General features: G+C 35.1%; 1 protein-coding gene across 2 annotated transcripts in view; it reads right to left on the bottom strand.

The window, feature by feature from the left end:
- CLEC2B (C-type lectin domain family 2 member B) overlaps positions 1-20112 on the bottom strand; it is a 24590-nt gene extending 4478 nt beyond the window's left edge. Inside the window, exons 1-4 of one of the 2 annotated variants that reach the window (XM_037847016.1) lie at positions 19817-20108; positions 17499-17600; positions 4140-4303; positions 922-1025 (exon numbers count right to left, since the gene is read on the bottom strand). In XM_037847016.1, coding sequence (XP_037702944.1) covers positions 922-1025; positions 4140-4303; positions 17499-17600; positions 19817-19904 — 458 coding nt within the window. In that variant the 5' untranslated portion in view covers positions 19905-20108. Of the gene's footprint in view, positions 1-921; positions 1026-4139; positions 4304-17498; positions 17601-19816 lie in introns of both variants that reach the window. The other variant, XM_037847018.1, reaches the window with a different exon arrangement.

The raw sequence follows: 20112 nt of genomic DNA, 5'->3' as shown, positions 1-20112 counted from the left end.
CATGAACTAGAACAAATGTATGTCACTGTAACTAGAGGTTAATAATAGAGAGGCATATAGGAAAAAAATATATACCTATTGCAAACTATATACTACAGTTAGTAGGATTTTAACATTCTTTCATCAACAGTAGCAAATGTACTATACCAAAACTATGAATCTATAATGGAGGAGTGGGGCGTGGTTAGGGGTATGTGAGTTTCCTTTTTTTTGTCTTTGTTTCTTTTCTAGAGTAATGAAAATGTTCTAAAAATTGAAAAAAAAATAATTGTGTTGATGGATGCACAGCTGTATGGTGGTACCGTGGGCAATCGATTGTACACTTTGGATCTTTGGATGGTTGTATGGTATCTGAACAATCTCAATTAAAATAAATAAATAAATAAATAAATAAATAAATAAATAAATAAACTAAGTGGCTTGGACGGTCACTATGGGGATTTTTGCTGAGATCTGTGGAGCAAACCCAGGTCTCTAGAGCCATGTTTTTGCATTGTAGAATCAAAGATAAGAAATCCAGGACAAATTGCACTATAAATGTAAATAAAATCAGGTTAAAATGAACATCGAGTTCGGCTTGAATATCATAAAACAGAAAGCATGAAGCTTAACAAACATGTATAAAATTAAGGAAGATAAGTTAAAATCAGGCAAAAATGTAGTGTTGTTTGCTCTGTGTATATGAATTTCAGGTCTTTATTTTCAAGATCACCAACTAGAAGATCTGCCCCCTTATTTTTGGATTTCTAAACTCTCTGGTTGATTCTTGGAATTAATCTCAATAAATGATATAACCTTCCCCACTCCATCTTTCCAACACACATACAGATCTTGGGCTGCAGAGAAATTTCTATAATTCCTAGGTCTTAGGGAAAGTTGCACTGTCTGAACTTAAATAATCCCAGAAAGAAAGAGTCTTACCATTTGATAAACATGGCTCCATTTACCCATTTTCCCATTTGGTTTCCTGTCATTGTTAGTCCAATCCAGTGATCAGAACTGCCTTTATGGCGCATAAGGAAATCCTTTAGAGACAAAGTAAATTTCATACTTTTACTTGCCAGTCTTTTCTATAACCTGTTGTGTCCCTTTTACTTTGCACATTGAGAGAAACAAGGAGGCAAATGTTCAACTCCTGGCTCTGCTATGAAATAACTATATGATCTTGAAAACAGTACCTTAATCATTTCTATCCTCAGTTTTCTGATTTATAAAGCAACAATGTGAAGTAAATTTCCTTTAACATACATTTAAAAAAAATAAATTCATGCATATTCAATTTGAAAATCTATTTTTACAAGAATTTCAAACTGTAAGCTCCTAGAAGACAAAGGTTTGTGATTGAGCTCTTGTGCTGCATTCTTAATGATCACATATTTATTAGAATGTTTTTCACTTCCCAGTGAATACTAGTATATTTAAAGTTATCATTTACTTCAACTTCTCTACTCTCTCAGAGCTATCTGTGTGTGTGTGTGTATGTGTCCTTTAATTATCAGATTTTATTTTTCTAACAAACATTTAGATTTCTAAAGGCATTATTTAGAAGTGAATATAACATTATTTTTTTCCTATTTCCCCTTTTCTCCTTCTTCCTTCAATGTTTAAAATTTCTTGCTACTTTAGAACCTTTTTTATCATAGAATATAGAGAGAAAGTCATTGAGTCTACTCTGCTAATAGGTAGCTGAGAAACCAAGAGCCTGATGTTGTATCACTTTATCTTCCAATTTTCTAATAAATAAAAGGGAGTTATACCAGATTACAACACCGTGGTGAAATTCTACATGATAACAGTGACACTAATAATAACTTTTGGCATTTTAACATCCTTCTACTGCAGCATTCTATACATTTATTTGGGGGGGGGGGGTGCAATCATATGTCAATTCACTAGTAAGTTCTGGGTATAGTATACAAGGGGATAGATTAACAAAACATTGTTCCTGGACTCAAAGGGCTTCATTTTGTGGAGGGGAATATTATGTAAACATAGAGTTAGAAAATATACTACCAGATAAAGAGAAAATTGGAGTATAATAAATAGTAGGTAAAATTTGAATTTAAAGGAAGATGAGCCAGCGTCCATCTGGGTAACTTTCTCACAGGATGTGCTGTGAGGGGTGAATCTAGAATCTAGAAGCAAGATGATGCCATAGAAAATATAGAGGGCAAGGGATAAGAGGGAAATCCATATTCTAGACTTAGGAAAGAGCTTGTTGGTAGGAAAATGTAAGGCAGGACAGCATGAATTGGAAACCAATAAGATATATATTATTGAATACTTGGGACATTTGGATGAGGCTCAGTTTTTATGGTCTTCGTGACAGAATTGGGAGGTGTGTTTGCTAAAACCTATCCTACGAAAATTGTCAATCATTATTTGCTTAAAGGGGTTCTTGTGTAGCCCCTTGTCCAAAACAAGCAAGAAACTTTTAAATAGGTAGAAACATTTCAGCTCACATTAAGCAAAGGAAAATACATTTTTGTGATTTAAGGAAATATTTTTAATTTTAAATTAAACAATTTTAGATAAATAATCCATCTAAGTTAATTCTACATTACTTTTATCACTGTTTCACAGGAAATTTTACTTCATTCTGCCATTTAATTTTTTGCCAGTTTATGTAGCACACAGTAAATTTTATGATCTTCAAAATATATCAGGAAATTGTATGATCAAAGATTTTTTCTTTTATCTAAATAGCACAACTATTCTTACCTAATATGTTTAATGATTTCTCTTAAATTCAAAACAAATTAGTTTGGGGTACTTCTGTCTCTTGTGTGCCATGATCTTGGCTGTTTTTGTCAGTCTTCACTGACAAGATTCCTATAAAATGAATATTTTAAAATATTGATAGTCTTGCTCTTTTCTTTATCCCTCAAATATTTTATTAACACTAATTATTTTTCCATTTTGCTGCTAGTTTAACCTTTTTTTTCCCCAAAAAGAACAGTGAAAAGCAGTCAAAAGATTTTTCAGAACACTAGTTTTCAAAAGTCTTACAGAATTCAGCACTTAAACTATTGAATACAGAAGCCCATCTTATTAAATGGAACCTACAACTTATTTCTTGATTTGCTTTATCTTCTCTTAACATGTACAGTCTTTTATATTTTCATCAGCTTTCCATACCTTTTGCTGCTTCCAAATAGTTTAGTTTCCTTGCACTGATCAATACACTGGTGCAGACTATTTCATATTCACTTAAATTTCACCCAATCTCTTTAGGCAGATTGCATCAACATAACTTGCAGAGTACAGAAGCAACACCATGCTCTTTTAACATTTACTGCTGTTTTGAGCTTTACATTTGAAACACTTCTCAATTGTTCATTGTTCTCAAAAAAATTCTTTTAGATCAGGTTATATTATGTCATATTTTCCTTTCATGCTTGAAGAAACTAAACTAAACGAAAATAAACACTGATGTTTACCATAAGGTGACTGATAGAAAGGACAGATTTCACAAACCCAGAGGTGAAGAGTTTTAAAAGCCCTGGTTAAAGTTCTCAGGGATTCTCTTCTACTCATAAGATTTTTGTCATTGTGAATCAACAAGATCCATTTAGCTTTCAGTTTGCTCCTGGTTCTGTGCTACAGCTAAGGATACAGTTCCAAATAAGACAAGGTCTCTACTCATGGAAGCTCATACTGTGGTCTGGGACAGCATTATTAACAAAAATCCTTGCATTTTTGGTAGTGAGTGTCTACATAGAGGTAGCCATGGGACCTCAGAGGCAGCAAAGCAAGAAGGACAGATCAAAGGAAAACTCCTCAAAGAGAGTGGAATGAGAATCCCATTCTTCCGGAGGCAATTCTCCTTTCTTCATGGAATACTAGCTTATAAAAGATTTCCAAATATTATCAAGCTCTTCTATTTTTACCCCTTGACATATAAAAATGCCATTCTGTCTACCACTTCATACACATTTTACACTCTTCATACAAAATATCCCCAGATTTTTCACCTATACCTCACATGGCATGTTCTGAACCCCTACAACAGTCTGGATATGTAGATAGGTAGATGTCAAAAGCTTTACAAAATTCTAATGACATTTTAGTATTTCTGGTGCTATTGGGATGTTGCAGCACAAGATAATTCACAAGAGAATGTATATTAAATTACTTACCATTTCTTTCATGCTGTCAATAATAATTAGGAGAGCATGTTCATGGGTACAGCTGGATCTACTTGAATTCCAATCTCTTTCTTCTTTAGAGAAAAAATAGCAATTTTTGCGGAAACCAATCCAGTCCTCTGGGCAAAAACACTGGGGGTGTTTGTAAAAAGGAACTGTAATAACAGAAATTGAAACAAATATATATTTTAAGGATCACGTAAAAAATATGTCATTCTATTTTGAGATCATTGGGGATATTATTGTGCAACATAAAAGATTATGGTCGCTCTAGCTTTGTGGTGTCAAGAAGTGGTTATGGGACTTGGGGGCAAGATGGCAGACTGGTGAGCTGTATGTTTTAGTTACTCCTCCAGGAAAGCAGGTAGAAAGCCAGGAACTGTGTGGACTGGACACCACAGAGCAATCTGACTTTGGGCATACTTCAGACAACACTCATGAAAACGTGGAACTGCTGAGATCAGCGAAATCTGTAAGTTTTTGCGGTCAGGGGACCCGCGCCCCTCCCTGCCAGGCTCAGTCCCGTGGGAGGAGGGGCTGTCAGCTCCGGGAAGGAGAAGGGAGAAGTGCAGTGGCAGCCCTTATCGGAAATTCATTCTACTGATCCAAAATCCAACCATAGATAGACTGAGACCAGACACCGGAGAATCTGAGAGCAGCCAGCCCAGCAGAGAGGAGACAGGCATAGAAAAAAAACAACACGAAAAACTCCAAAATAAAAGCGGAGGATTTTTGGAGTTCTGGTGAACATAGAAAGGGGAAGGGCCCTGAGGCGCATATGCAAATCCCGAAGAAAAGCTGATCTCTCTGCCCTGTGGACCTTTCCTTAATGGCCCTGGTTGCTTTGTCTCTTAGCATTTCAATAACCCATTAGATCTCTGAGGAGGGCCCGTTTTTTTTTTTTTTTTGTATTTTTTTTTTTTTTAATCCTTTTTTCTTTTTCTACAACAATTACTCTAAGAAGCCAATACAGAAAGCTTCAAAGACTTACTATATGGGCAGGTCAAGTCAAGAGCAGAACTAGGAGAGCTCTGAGACAAAACACAATAAGCCAGTGGCTGAGAAAATTCACTAAACACCACAACTTCCCAAGAAAAGGGGGGTGTCCGCTCACAGCCATCATCCTGGTGGACAGGAAACACTCCTGCCCATCGCCATCCCCATAGCCCAGAACAGCCCCAGACAACCCAGTGTGACGGAAGTGCTTCAAATAACAGGCACACACCACAAAACTGGGCATGGACATTAGCCTTCCCTGCAACCTCAGCTGATTGTCCCAGAGTTGGGAAGGTAGAGCAGTGTGAATTAACAAAGCCCCATTCAGCCATCATTTCAGCAGACTGGGAGCCTCCCTACACAGCCCAGCAGCCCAGAACTGCCCTGGGGGGATGGCATTCACCTGTGACATAGCACAGTCATCCCTCAACAGAGGACCCAGGGTGCACGGCCTGGAAGAGGGGCCCACTTGCAAGTCTCTGGAGCCATACGCCAATACCAAGGACTTGTGGGTCAGTGGCAGAGACAAACTGTGGCAGGACTGAACTGAAGGATTAGACTATAGCAGCAGCTTTAAAACTCTAGGATCACCAGGGAGATTTGATTATTAGAGCCACCCTCCCCCCTCCCTGACTGCCCAGAAACACGCCCCATATACAGGGCAGGCAACACCAACTACACACGCAAGCTTGGTACACCAATTGGACCCCACAAGACTCACTCCCCCACTCACCAAAAAGGCTAAGCAGGGGAGAACTGGCTTGTGGAGAACAGGTGGCTCGTGGACGCCACCTGCTGGTTAGTTAGAGAAAGTGTACTCCACGAAGCTGTAGACCTGATAAATTAGAGATAAGGACTTCAATTGGTCTACAAATCCTAAAAGAACCCTATCAAGTTCAGCAAATGCCACGAGGCCAAAAACAACAGAAAATTATAAAGCATATGAAAAAACCAGACGATATGGATAACCCAAGCCCAAGCACCCAAATCAAAAGACCAGAAGAGACACAGCACCTAGAGCAGCTACTCAAAGAACTAAAGATGAACAATGAGACCATAGTACGGGATATGAAGGAAATCAAGAAGACTCTAGAAGAGCATAAAGAAGACATTGCAAGACTAAATAAAAAAATGGATGATCTTATGGAAATTAAAGAAACTGTTGACCAAATTAAAAAGATTCTGGACACTCATAGTACAAGACTAGAGGAAGTTGAACAACGAATCAGTGACCTGGAAGATGACAGAATGGAAAATGAAAGCATAAAAGAAAGAATGGGGAAAAAAATTGAAAAAATCGAAATGGACCTCAGGGATATGATAGATAATATGAAACGTCCAAATATAAGACTCATTGGTGTCCCAGAAGGGGAAGAAAAGGGTAAAGGTCTAAGAAGAGTATTCAAAGAAATTGTTGGGGAAAACTTCCCAAATCTTCTAAACAACATAAATACACAAATCATAAATGCTCAGCGAACTCCAAATAGAATAAATCCAAATAAACCCACTCCAAGACATATACTGATCACACTGTCAAACACAGAAGAGAAGGAGCAAGTTCTGAAAGCAGAAAGAGAAAAGCAATTCACCACATACAAAGGAAACAGCATAAGACTAAGTAGTGACTACTCAGCAGCCACCATGGAGGCGAGAAGGCAGTGGCATGATATATTTAAAATTCTGAGTGAGAAAAATTTCCAGCCAAGAATACTTTATCCAGCAAAGCTCTCCTTCAAATTTGAGGGAGAGCTTAAATTTTTCACAGACAAACAAATGCTGAGAGAATTTGCTAACAAGAGACCTGCCCTACTGGAGATACTCAAGGGAGCCTTACAGACAGAGAAACAAAGACAGGACAGAGAGACTTGGAGAAAGGTTCAGTACTAAAGAGATTCGGTATGGGTACAATAAAGGATATTAATAGAGAGAGGGAAAAATATGGCAAACATAAACCAAAGGATAAGATGGCTGATTCAAGAAATGCCTTCACGGTTTTAACGTTGAATGTAAATGGATTAAACTCCCCAATTTAAAGATATAGATTCTCAGAATGGATCAAAAAAAATGAACCATCAATATGTTGCATACAAGAGACTCATCTTAGACACAGGGACACAAAGAAACTGAAAGTGAAAGGATGGAAAAAAATATTTCATGCAAGCTACAGCCAAAAGAAAGCAGGTGTAGCAATATTAATCTCAGATAAAATAGACTTCAAATGCAGGGATGTTTTGAGAGACAAAGAAGGCCACTACATACTAATAAAAGGGGCAATTCAGCAAGAAGAAATAACAATCGTAAATGTCTATGCACCCAATCAAGGTGCCACAAAATACATGAGAGAAACACTGGCAAAACTAAAGGAAGCAATTGATGTTTCCACAATAATTGTGGGAGACTTCAACACATCACTCTCTCCTATAGATAGATCAACCAGACAGAAAACCAATAAGGAAATTGAAAACCTAAACAATCTGATGAATGAATTAGATTTAACAGACATATACAGGACATTACATCCCAAATCACCAGGATACACATTCTTTTCTAGTGCTCATGGAACTTTCTCCAGAATAGATCATATGCTGGGACATAAAACAAGCCTCAATAAATTTAAAAAGATTGAAATTATTCAAAGCACATTCTCTGACCACAATGGAATACAATTAGAAGTCAATAACCATCAGAGACTTAGAAAATTCACAAATACCTGGAGGTTAAACAACACACTCCTAAACAATCAGTGGGTTAAAGAAGAAATAGCAAGAGAAATTGCTAAATATATAGAGACGAATGAAAATGAGAACACAACATACCAAAACCTATGGGATGCAGCAAAAGCAGTGCTGAGGGGGAAATTTATAGCACTAAACGCATATATTAAAAAGGAAGAAAGAGCCAAAATCAAAGAACTAATGGATCAACTGAAGAAGCTAGAAATGAACAGCAAACCAATCCTAAACCAAGTACAAGACAAGAAATAACAAGGATTAAAGCAGAAATAAATGACATAGAGAACAAAAAAACAATAGAGAGGATAAATATCACCAAAAGTTGGTTCTTTGAGAAGATCAACAAGATTGACAAGCCCCTAGCTAGACTGACAAAATCAAAAAGAGAGAAGACCCATATAAACAAAATAATGAATGAAAAAGGTGACATAACTGCAGATCCTGAAGAAATTAAAAAAATTATAAGAGGATATTATGAACAACTGTATGGCAACAAACTGGATAATGTAGAAGAAATGGACAATTTCCTGGAAACATATGAACAACCTAGACTGACCAGAGAAGAAATAGAAGACCTCAACCAACCCATCACAAGCAAAGAGATCCAATCAGTCATCAAAAATCTTCCCACAAATAAATGCCCAGGGCCAGATGGCTTCACAGGGGAATTCTACCAAACTTTCCAGAAAGAACTGACACCAATCTTACTCAAACTCTTTCAAAACATTGAAAACAATGGAACACTACCTAATTCATTTTATGAAGCTAACATCAATCTAATACCAAAACCAGGCAAAGATGCTACAAAAAAGGAAAACTACCGGCCAATCTCCCTAATGAATATAGATGCAAAAATCCTCAACAAAATACTTGCAAATCGAATCCAAAGACACATTAAAAAAATCATACACCATGACCAAGTGGGGTTCATTCCAGGCATGCAGGGATGGTTCAACATAAGAAAAACAATCAATGTATTACAACACATTAAAAACTCGAAAGGGAAAAATCAATTGATCATCTCAATAGATGCTGAAAAAGCATTTGACAAAATCCAACATCCGTTTTTGATAAAAACACTTCAAAAGGTAGGAATTGAAGGAAACTTCCTCAACATGATAAAGAGCATATATGAAAAACCCACAGCCAGCATAGTACTCAATGGTGAGAGACTGAAAGCCTTCCCTCTAAGATCAGGAACAAGACAAGGATGCCCGCTGTCACCACTGTTATTCAACATTGTGCTGGAAGTGCTAGCCAGGGCAATCTGGCGAGACAAAGAAATAAAAGGCATCCAAATTGGAAAAGAAGAAGTAAAACTGTCATTGTTTGCAGATGATATGATCTTATATCTAGAAAACCCTGAGAAATCAACAATACACCTACTAGAGCTAATAAATTTAGCAAAGTAGCGGGATACAAGATTAATGCACATAAGTCAGTAATGTTTCTATATGCTAGAAATGAACAAACTGAAGAGACACTCAAGAAAAAGATACCATTTTCAATAGCAACTAAAAAAATCAAGTACCTAGGAATCAACTTAACCAAAGATGTAAAAGACCTATACAAAGAAAACTACATAACTCTACTAAAAGAAATAAAGGGGACCTTAAAAGATGGAAAAATATTCCATGTTCATGGATAGGAAGGCTAAATGTCATTAAGATGTCAATTCTACCCAAACTCATCTACAGATTCAATGCAATCCCAATCAAAATTCCAACAACCTACTTTGCAGACTTGGAAAATTTATTTGGAAAGGGAAGATGCCTCGAATTGCCAAAGACACTCTAAAAAAGAAAAACGAAGTGGGAGGACTTACACTCCCTGACTTTGAAGCTTATTATAAAGCCACAGTTGCCAAAACAGCATGGTACTGGCACAAAGATAGACATATAGATCAATGGAATCGAATTGAGAATTCAGAGATAGACCCTCAGATCTATGGCCGACTGATCTTTGATAAGGCCCCCAAAGTCACTGAACTGAGCCATAATGGTCTTTTCAACAAATGGGGCTGGGAGAGTTGGATATCCATATCTAAAAGAATGAAAGAGGACCCCTACCTCCTCCCCTACACAAAAATTAACTCAAAATGGACCAAAGATCTCAATATAAAAGAAAGTACCATAAAACTCCTAGAAGATAATGTAGGAAAACATCTTCAAGACCTTGTATTAGGAGGCCACTTCCTAGACTTTACACCCAAAGCACAAGCAACAAAAGAGAAAATAGATAAATGGGAACTCCTCAAGCTTAGAAGTTTCTGCACCTCAAAGGAATTTCTCAAAAAGGTAAAGAGGCAGCCAACTCAATGGGAAAAAATTTTTGGAAACCATGTATCTGACAAAAGACTGATATCGTGCATATACAAAGAAATCCTACAACTCAATGACAATAGTACAGACAGCCCAATTATAAAATGGGCAAAAGATATGAAAAGACAGTTCTCTGAAGAGGAAATACAAATGGCCAAGAAACACATGAAAAAATGTTCAGCTTCACTAGCTATTAGAGAGATGCAAATTAAGACCACAATGAGATACCATCTAACACCGGTTAGAATGGCTGCCATTAAACAAACAGGAAACTACAAATGCTGGAGGGGATGTGGAGAAATTGGAACTCTTATTCACTGTTGGTGGGACTGTATAATGGTTCAGCCACTCTGGAAGTCAGTCTGGCAGTTCCTTAGAAAACTAGATATAGAGCTACCATTCGATCCAGCGATTGCACTTCTCGGTATATACCCGGAAGATCGGAAAGCAGTGACACGAACAGATATCTGCACGCCAATGTTCATAGCAGCATTATTCACAATTGCCAAGAGATGGAAACAACCCAAATGTCCTTCAACATATGAGTGGATAAATAAAATGTGGTACATACACATGATGGAATACTACGCGGCAGTAAGAAGGAACGATCTCGTGAAACATATGACAACATGGATGAACCTTGAAGACATAATGCTGAGCGAAATAAGCCAGGCACAAAAAGAGAAATATTATATGCTACCACTAATGTGAACTTTGAAAAATGTAAAACAAATGGTTTATAATGTAGAATGTAGGGGAACTAGCAGTAGAGAGAAATTAAGGAAGCGGGAACAATAATCCAAGAAGAACAGATAAGCTATTTAACGTTCTGGGGATGCCCAGAAATGACTATGGTCTATTAATTTCTGATGGATATAGTAGGAACAAGTTCACAGAAATGTTGCTATATTATGTAACTTTCTTGGGGTAAAGTAGGAACATGTTGGAAGTTAAGCAGTTATCTTAGGTTAGTTGTCTTTTTCTTATTCCCCTGTTATGGTCTCTTTAAAATGTTCTTTTATTGTATGTTTGTTTTCTTTTTAACTTTTTTTTTTCATACAGTTGATTTAAAAAAGAAGGGAAAGTTAAAAAAAAAAAAAAAAAAAGGAAAAACAAGGGAAAAAAAAAAAAAAGATGTAGTGCCCCCTTTCGGAGCCTGTGGAGAATGCAGGGGTATTCGCCTACCCCACCTCCATGGTTGCTAACATGACAACAGACATAGGGGACTGGTGGTTTGATGGGTTGAGCCCTCTACTATAAGTTTTACCTTTGGGAAGACGGTTGCTTCAAAGGAGAGGCTAGGCCTCCCTATATTTGTGCCTAAGAGTCTCCTCCTGAATGCCTCTTTGTTGCTCAGATGTGGCCCTCTCTCTCTGGCTAAGCCAACTTGAAAGGTGAAATCACTGCCCTCCCCACTACGTGGGATCAGACACCCAGGGGAGTGAATCTCCCTGGCAACGTGGAATATGACTCCCGGGGAGGAATGTAGACCCGGCATCGTGGGACGGAGAACATCTTCTTGACCAAAAGGGGAATGTGAAAGGAAATGAAATAAGCTTCAGTGGCAGAGAGATTCCAAAACGAGCCGAGAGATCACTCTGGTGGGCACTCTTACGCACACTTTAGACAACCCTTTTTAGGTTCTAAAGAATTGGGGTAGCTGGTGGTGGATACCTGAAACTATCAAACTACAACCCAGAACCCATGAATCTCGAAGACAGTTGTATAAAAATGTAGCTTATGAGGGGTGACAATGGGATTGGGAAAGCCATAAGGACCAAACTCCACTTTGTCTAGTTTATGGATGGATGTGTAGAAAAGTAGGGGAAGGAAACAAACAGACAAAGGTACCCAGTGTTCTTTTTTACTTCAATTGCTCTTTTTCACTCTAATTATTATTCTTGTTATTTTTGTGTGTGTGCTAATGAAGGTGTCAGGGATTGATTTAGGTGATGAATGTACAACTATGTAGTGGTACTGTAAACAATCGAAAGTACAATTTGTTTTGTATGACTGCATGGTATGTGAATATATCTCAATAAAATGATGATAAAAAAAAAAGATTATGGTCATAATCAGAAATAGTGATCACGTAACAGGTTGAGAAAAATTCCACATTAGGTTAAATGACAGTAGTTCAATATTTAACAAGATAATCCTATTCCTTTAAAATCCAACTCAGTTACATAAAGGTCTTCCCAAAACAACCAGTGCTTTTTTTCTGGATAAATGAAGTATGAAGAGACACTAGTATTATCTGGCAGTAATAAAAATGCTAATTTATGTAAGACAGCACTAAATCTAGTGCTTTCATCTCCATGAAAACAATGAAAATAATAGAACAGAATCTATAACTAACACACTGCATGTTGGATTGCCTGTTACCAGCTAGGATCCACCCCCACTGTATGGTTCTGGGTTTGCCATTGAAAGGAATCCACATGACATTTGGAAAGAGGAAGTTAAGCAGAAGATATTCTCAGAAACCACGGACATAAGAGCACCAAAGACCTTTCCATGAGCCCCCTTTTGCAGCCTTGGCAGCTAGATGTGTTAGCTTAATAGACTTCCCTTTAATCTGTGTTCTCCGACCAAATTAGTGCTTTAGGAAAAAATGATTGGTGATAATTTCTGCTCCAGCTATATACACTTTCAGACTATCACTCCCCAGCTCCTCTCACACTAGTTAATCTCTAACTCCTATAATAATGTCCCTGTTCTTGTAATATTTGGAGTGTCTGTTTTCCTGAACAAAACCATACTGAATCTGTTTTTGGTGCTAGATGTGGTTCTAAGGATGTAGAACATGGGGTTGAGATTTAGCATACAATTTCTGATATGATTAACTTTAAAGGTGTTAATGATCCAATTGCCTGTCATAAATGGGATGCTGATGGTTCCTTGTGCACAGTGGGAAAAAAAAGTTAAATACCATCTAAAGTCACCTGGTGTCAATTGCCTATAGAAGGCAAAACATTTAACACCCTTCTCTCAGTCACTGACAGAATAGTCAAAAAGAATAAGAATAAATCATATCTGAACATCATGATTAACAAACTGAAGCCAATTGACATATATAGCATTGACATATGAAGCAACAACTTCAGAATAGACAGTGTTTAAAGTGCACATGACGTATTTGCCAAAATGCAGGGCAATAAAATAGTAACAACAAATTTCAAAGGATTAAAGTTATTCAAAATATGTCATTTGATGACAATAGGGTTAAGCCAGGTGTCAATAGCAAAAGTAAGAAACTAGAAAAATCACCAAATGTTTGGAAATTAAACAATATAATGCTTTCTTTTATTTTATGAGTCAAAGAAGAAATCATAATGGGAAAAAGAAAATATTTTGAACTGAAAGACAAGGAATATAAACCATATCAAAACTTGTGGAATATAGCTAAACTTGTGGACCACAGCACATTCCCTTAAAGCTTAGAGGGAAATTTATAGACTTAAATTCATGTTTTTTAAAAAAGAAAAGCTTAAAATCAAGACAACTATCCATTTCAAAAAGTTAGTAAAAGAGTGACACATAAAACCAAAGAAAGTAGAAAATGCAATTTTTTAAAGAAAGCAGAAACCAATCGAATAGAAAATTAATGTAAAATAGAATCAACAAAACAAAAGTTGGATTTTTTTTGAATAAGCTAAGAAAAGATCATTAGGAAGATTGATAAAGAAAAAAGGAAGAGCAATGGATAGGTAAAGACACAAATTGGCAATACCAGTAATGAAAAAGTGGACAAATTCCTAGAAAAACATAACTTGGCACAACTAATAAAGGAAAACTAGTAAATCTGAACAATATCTAATAAAGAAATTAAATCTTTAATTACAAAAACTTCCTCCAAACAAATCTCCCAGTCTGGGCAGCTTCACTTGTGAATATTTCTTATCATTTAAGCTAGGAATAACAACAGTGAGACAAAACCTTTTTCAGAAAATAAAAAAAAAGAAGCAATACTTGCCAACTGAATTTTAGCAGTCAGCATAATCTTGTTACATGCATGAGAATATTATGACAAAAAAAAGGAAATTTTAAGTCAACTTCTTATGAACATATGTGCATACATCTTAAACAAAATATTGTCAATTTAACTCAAAGATATTAGAAAGCTAATACATTGCGATCAATGAAGTTTATTCCAGAAATGAAGGGTTAGTTTATCTTTTTTAAAAGTCTATATAATTTGACACATTTACAAAGTAAAGGAAAGAAATTGAGTATCTCAATAGATGAAGATAAACCACTTCATAACATTTTATACCCTTTCAGGATAAAACCTCCTAGCCATCCAGGAATTAAAGGGAACTCCCTTAATTTGATTAAGATTATCCATGAATACTCTCACTTAAAAAGAAAATATTTTAAACTTTCTCAATGGAATTGAGAATGAGACAAAGATGTAGGCTGTCATCACTTCTATTCACTCCTGGACAGAAAGTCCTAGCCACTAAAATAATGCAATAAAAGGAAATTAAAAGGCATAAGGATTGCAACAGAATAAATAAAACAATTATTATTTGTAGGTAATTTGATTATTTACATAGAACATCCCAAAGAATCTGGATACAATTTATTAGAATTAATAATTAACTATAGCAAGGTTGCTATATACAAATAGAAAATAAAATTTATAAAAAGATAACACAATTGCATTATAAAGCATTAAGTACTGAAGAATAAATCTGTAAAAAATGTATAAGATGCCTACTCTGAAAGCTATAAAATACTGCTGAAATTATAAGGATCGAAATGAATACTTCAAATGGATGATTCAATGTTGTTAAAATGATGATTTCCCCCAAATTAACTATAGATTTAATACAATCTCAATCACAACAACAGATTCTAAAATTTTTATGGTAATTTAAAGGACCTAGAATAGACAAGGCAATCTTGAAGAAGGAAGAAGCCGCTAAAAGCCGTACACTACTAGATGTCACAATTTATTATAAAATGACAATGTTAATGCAGTATGGTATTGGCCCAGGGATAGAAAAAATAGAATGGACTAGTGAATCAAATAAAAATGACCTTTGTCTACACAGTTGATTTATGACAAAGGACCAACTGCAGTTAAGTGGGGAAAGTATACTCTTTTCAATAACTTGTTCCAGGTCAAATGGATATCTGAATGGAAAAAAAAAAAAAAATGTACCTTGATTCTTACGTTCTAGCATTCATAAAAATCAATTTCAAGTGGATTATATTTCTGCATGTGAAATGATAAAAGCATAATAAAGATTATAATAGAAACCCTAAGAAAATATCTTCAAGTTTAAATGTATAGTAAATCTCTTAAACAGTATGCAAAAAAGTAGTAAAAACAAAACAGACAAGAAGAAAGATAATTTACACTGCCTTAAAGTAAGAAATTCTATTCATCCAAAGACAGCATACTGAGGGTCAAAAGCCAGGCTTCAGAGTAGGAGAAGATACATGCAATACCAAAATATGATTTTCTGGAAGCCAGAGCTTTTGGGAGAGGGTGGAGGAGGATGGAGGCCTAATGGGAACTTGAGAAAGTAAAGGAGAAATTCTGTTTAATTCATAGAGGTGGAGAGAGAGAAGGCCCAGAAGAACACAGGGCCTCTGACATCAACGGAGGTGAGATTTGTTCCAAAAGCTGGCTCATAAATTGTGGCTTTTTGAGCATATAGGACGATTTTGGATGAATTTGTACTAAATTAAAACAACAACAACAACAACAACAAAAACACTTCTTTGCTATCAGTTATCATGTCTGCTTTAAGTTAGAAGATTGAATAGCAACACTGAATACTGTAGAAATGCACTTTGCTCAATAATACTTGAGTTGTTGCATTATTTGATTATCCACTGGTTGTTATAGAAAAAGTCTTTACTGTAATTGATGGTTGTTGCCTTAATAATATGTTGCCTGTATTTCTACCTTTAGCCTGGGTATGTGCACAAGTCTTTGTAAAAGAAACATGGTCTACTTGCAAGAAACTGATCAGTGCCCTTGAAGTGGTCTTTGTTGATGTGAAACAAATGGTAAGAATTTGAATTGATCCTTCCTATTATGGTACTGAAGTTAAGTCTACTTAATTAGCAAGACATGCTCATTCCCTGACTTTATATACTTGTAGCTATCAATAAACATTGTGATACTTGAATAAAAAAAAGAAAAAGAATCAAATAGAAAAAGAGAAATAACAATAAAAATATGGGCAAACTATTTGAACATGCCTGTACAAAACAGTTTGGCCAAAGAATTGGTCATCAGGAAAATGTTGATTAAAGCCACAATAAAATCCCAATACACACTCATCATAATGGCAAAAAAAATGTGTAAAACAGATAACAAAGAGTTGACCAGGATGTGGAGCAACTGACATTATTATCCACTTCTGGTGGGACTGTAAATTTAAAAACAAAAATGGTACTGTGGAAAACTGTTTTGCATTATCTACTACAGGTGATCCACACATACTCCATGGCTTAACAATTCTACTCATAAGAATATCCCAAATGATATCCACAGAACATTCACTAAGAGACATGTCTAAGGGTGTTCAAAGCAGCACTGTTTGCAAGAGTTGAAATGTAGAACAATCCAAATTTCCATCAAAAGTAGAATGATTAATAAATGAAATAATCTACAGCAGGAGTCCACAGACTATTGCAGCCTGAGGTCAAAGAAAACCCACATTCTGTTTTTGGATAGCCTACCAGCTAAGAATGATTTTACGTTTTTAAATAGTGGGAAAAATGAAAAGAGGAATAATATTCTATGACGTGAAAATTATGTAAAATTCAAATTTCAGTGATCAGTGACTGTTATTATGATACAAACATAGAGCTGAGGAGTTGTAAAAGAGACTGGATGGCTAGCAGAGCCTAAAATATTGAATAACCTGCCTTTTCTCTAAAAAGTTTTCCAACAGCCTTCTACAACAACGAACTGTTCCTACATGTTTTGAAATGGAAGAATCACACAAGCATAAAGTTGAACATAAGAAACAAGACAAAAAGGATACATGCAAATTGCATGATTTTATTTATATACTAATTTTAAATGGGAAAAACTAATCTATGGCAACAGAAATTCCATGAATGGTATGTGAAATTATCAGGATGAAGGACTTTTTCTTAATCATTTTTACATCTCCCCATGCCTTATATAGGTCATGGTATAACACAGATTAAATATACCATGAAGAATGAGAAGAGATTGAGAATGAAAAAAAGTCATGATTGGGACAGAAAGGAAAAGTATCATAAAGTATAACGTATCAAAGTCCTGCAAAAGGGTATAGTTTACTCACCTTGTGGTAACAAAAAAATAGTAACAAATATAACAAAAAGAAAAACAGATACAAAAGCAATAAAACACACTATCTTTTGCATCTTTGATCTGTTACAGAAATCTGAAAAAGAAAAGAAATACATTTAATAAGGACACAAGGAGGAAAAAAAGACTAAATTAGCATTCATAACCAGTGCCAAGGAGATTACACAAAATGTAATTTTTCTCTTTGTCATATAGATACAGCCTGTTGTTTTTCTTTTGGTTGACATTTCTCAGGGCAGCCCTAGCTAAATGTTAAAACGTCACTCTTACTGCCAATTTTCTAAATGTATGACTCTTCTATGTAGAGTACCTCAGGCCTGGAGTCACCCCAGGCATGTTTTCTTTTTCATCATCCTTCCTCTAGGTGATATATCAGCACATCGTAACACTTGCAATAAGTGCCTAAGAAAATCTGCTTTTTAATTAATGGAAAAGTTTATTTTATACAAGAGAGACAGTGTAGCATAGCTCAAAGTTCACAGAACAATCAATCAGAAGACTTAGGCTTGCAATTTCCACCACACACAAGCAGAAGGAACTTGGACAGTTCAGTTTTCTCTGGTCCTGCCTGTCTTCATCTGCAAAATTAATAGAGTAAAGCTCGGAGGAATTATTTTTTCCCTTAGTGCCCATTCAGGAAAAAATAATATGGGGACACACATTTTTTAAATGAAACATTTTATCATTTTATAAGATTATAAATCATTTATGTTTATTGTAAATTTCTATGATGTCTAAAAAGTTGTAGAAAGTACTTATCATTTTGTTGAATAAGCCTTTTCCTTAGATGATATATGAACAAAATAAAACTTAGAAACACTAAAAGCATATTAGTATTTGTCAGGGGTTGGGGAAAGCGGTAATGAGGCAGGGCTGCTTGATGGGTATGGGGTTCCTTTTTGGGGTGATGAAAAAGTTCTGTAATTAGATAGTGATGGTTGTACAACATTGAAAATGTGCTGGAAGTCACTGAATTATACACTTTAAAATAGCTAAAATGATGAATTTTATGTTACATGAATTTTATCTCAACAAAAATAAATTATTTCATCACAAAAAAAAAAAAAAAAAGCCAAAAAAAGAAAAATAGTGGTCTCCCATTATGAATCTAATACTGAAAGATGGATTTGAAAGAAGTCTCTTGGACCTCATAATTAATATGCTCAAAGAAGTAATTAAGAAAAGACAACTTAATTTCCCTGGCCAACTCAATAACAGCTCAGTTAATTAACAATGAAACAAAATGTTCTATATTCATCCCTATTATAACTTAAACAGTTAGAGACACAAATTATTTTTCCCATGGAAAAATTTCATTATTCAACTAATCATTTTTTTTCTTAGTTTATGACTCTGATTTTCTCTATGAAGAGATGGGAAGAAAGATCCAGGGTGGCCAATAAATTAAAAATTTAAAATACTATAAAATTTAAAAATTTAAAATCAACCAAAATACTTTTCCCTAGCTCATAGCTATAGAAAAATTATAAAATACTGATAAGCAAAAAGAAGGAAATAAAAAATAACCAAATTATATTGCACAACAAATTCATATTGCTGACTGATATATAGGTAAGGTAGAAATTAACAACCATTTTAAGAGTGGCTAGAAAACATTCTTAGATATTTTTGATTCAGGTGATATTTTTGTGCTCTAACTTAATACTTAATCCTATTTTCCTCTACCTTCTGATCTCACTTTAGGCAAAATTTTGAAATTGGCAAAAGGTAAAAGGGGAAAAAAATTTATGAAATCTAATATGTACTGCAACAACAATTTTTTGACTGTAGCATACACTGGTAGATTGAAATGAAATTAAATGGTCAATGTTTAAAGCTTACCAGAGTCCCCACATCATAGATTGTTGTATTTAATGCATCTTTGTTGCAGTCCCTTTCTTCTCACTGTATTTTGAGTCATGCTAAAATGCTCTTTCCTCTCAGATTTGCAGTTTGGATTTTACATATTCTGAACTTTTCATTTAATACATATAATGCTACCAAGTTTATTAAGAAAAAAATTTTTTACTACATTTTCTTCCCTTTCCAAATGATGTAACTAAAATAAATCAAATCTGAATTTATATGGTTGAAACAGTCATTTCCAAATCTGAATTTTTTACTATAATTTTCATTTAGAGAATGGTAACTTAAAAAAAAAGATTTTTCTTCTTTTTGGTTGACGGAAGAAAACAAAAAACCGAGTTCTTATCTTCAAAGTCTTTTGTTTTACATTATGCTTCATAATTTCAATAAATCACATTCATTCTGAACAATTAAAAATGTCCTTACCTGGCTTCATTGCATCAGTTCCCTGGTTGCTGTTATCAATTGTCGGAGACTCTTTAGTACATACAGGTTTCTGGATGTTTTGTACCATATCTTTCAAATCCTTCGCTCAAAGTTTTAATTTTATTTAGCTTTTATGTAAAAGTCTTGTTGTTTTTAAACTGAAGCTCCAAACTAGAGTTATGCTTCCTTAGAATAGCAAAATAAGTCTTTGAAAGAGTATTTCTCAAGCTACAAGTAATCATGTGACTAAATGTGAGTCATACTCCTCTACCATACATTTCCTGCTAATTGAAGAC

Source organism: Choloepus didactylus, chromosome 8, assembly GCF_015220235.1.
Source record: "Choloepus didactylus isolate mChoDid1 chromosome 8, mChoDid1.pri, whole genome shotgun sequence".
NCBI lineage: Eukaryota > Metazoa > Chordata > Mammalia > Pilosa > Megalonychidae > Choloepus > Choloepus didactylus.
The sequence above is the reverse complement of the archived record's forward strand: the minus strand, read 5'-3'. Positions and strand labels throughout refer to the sequence as shown.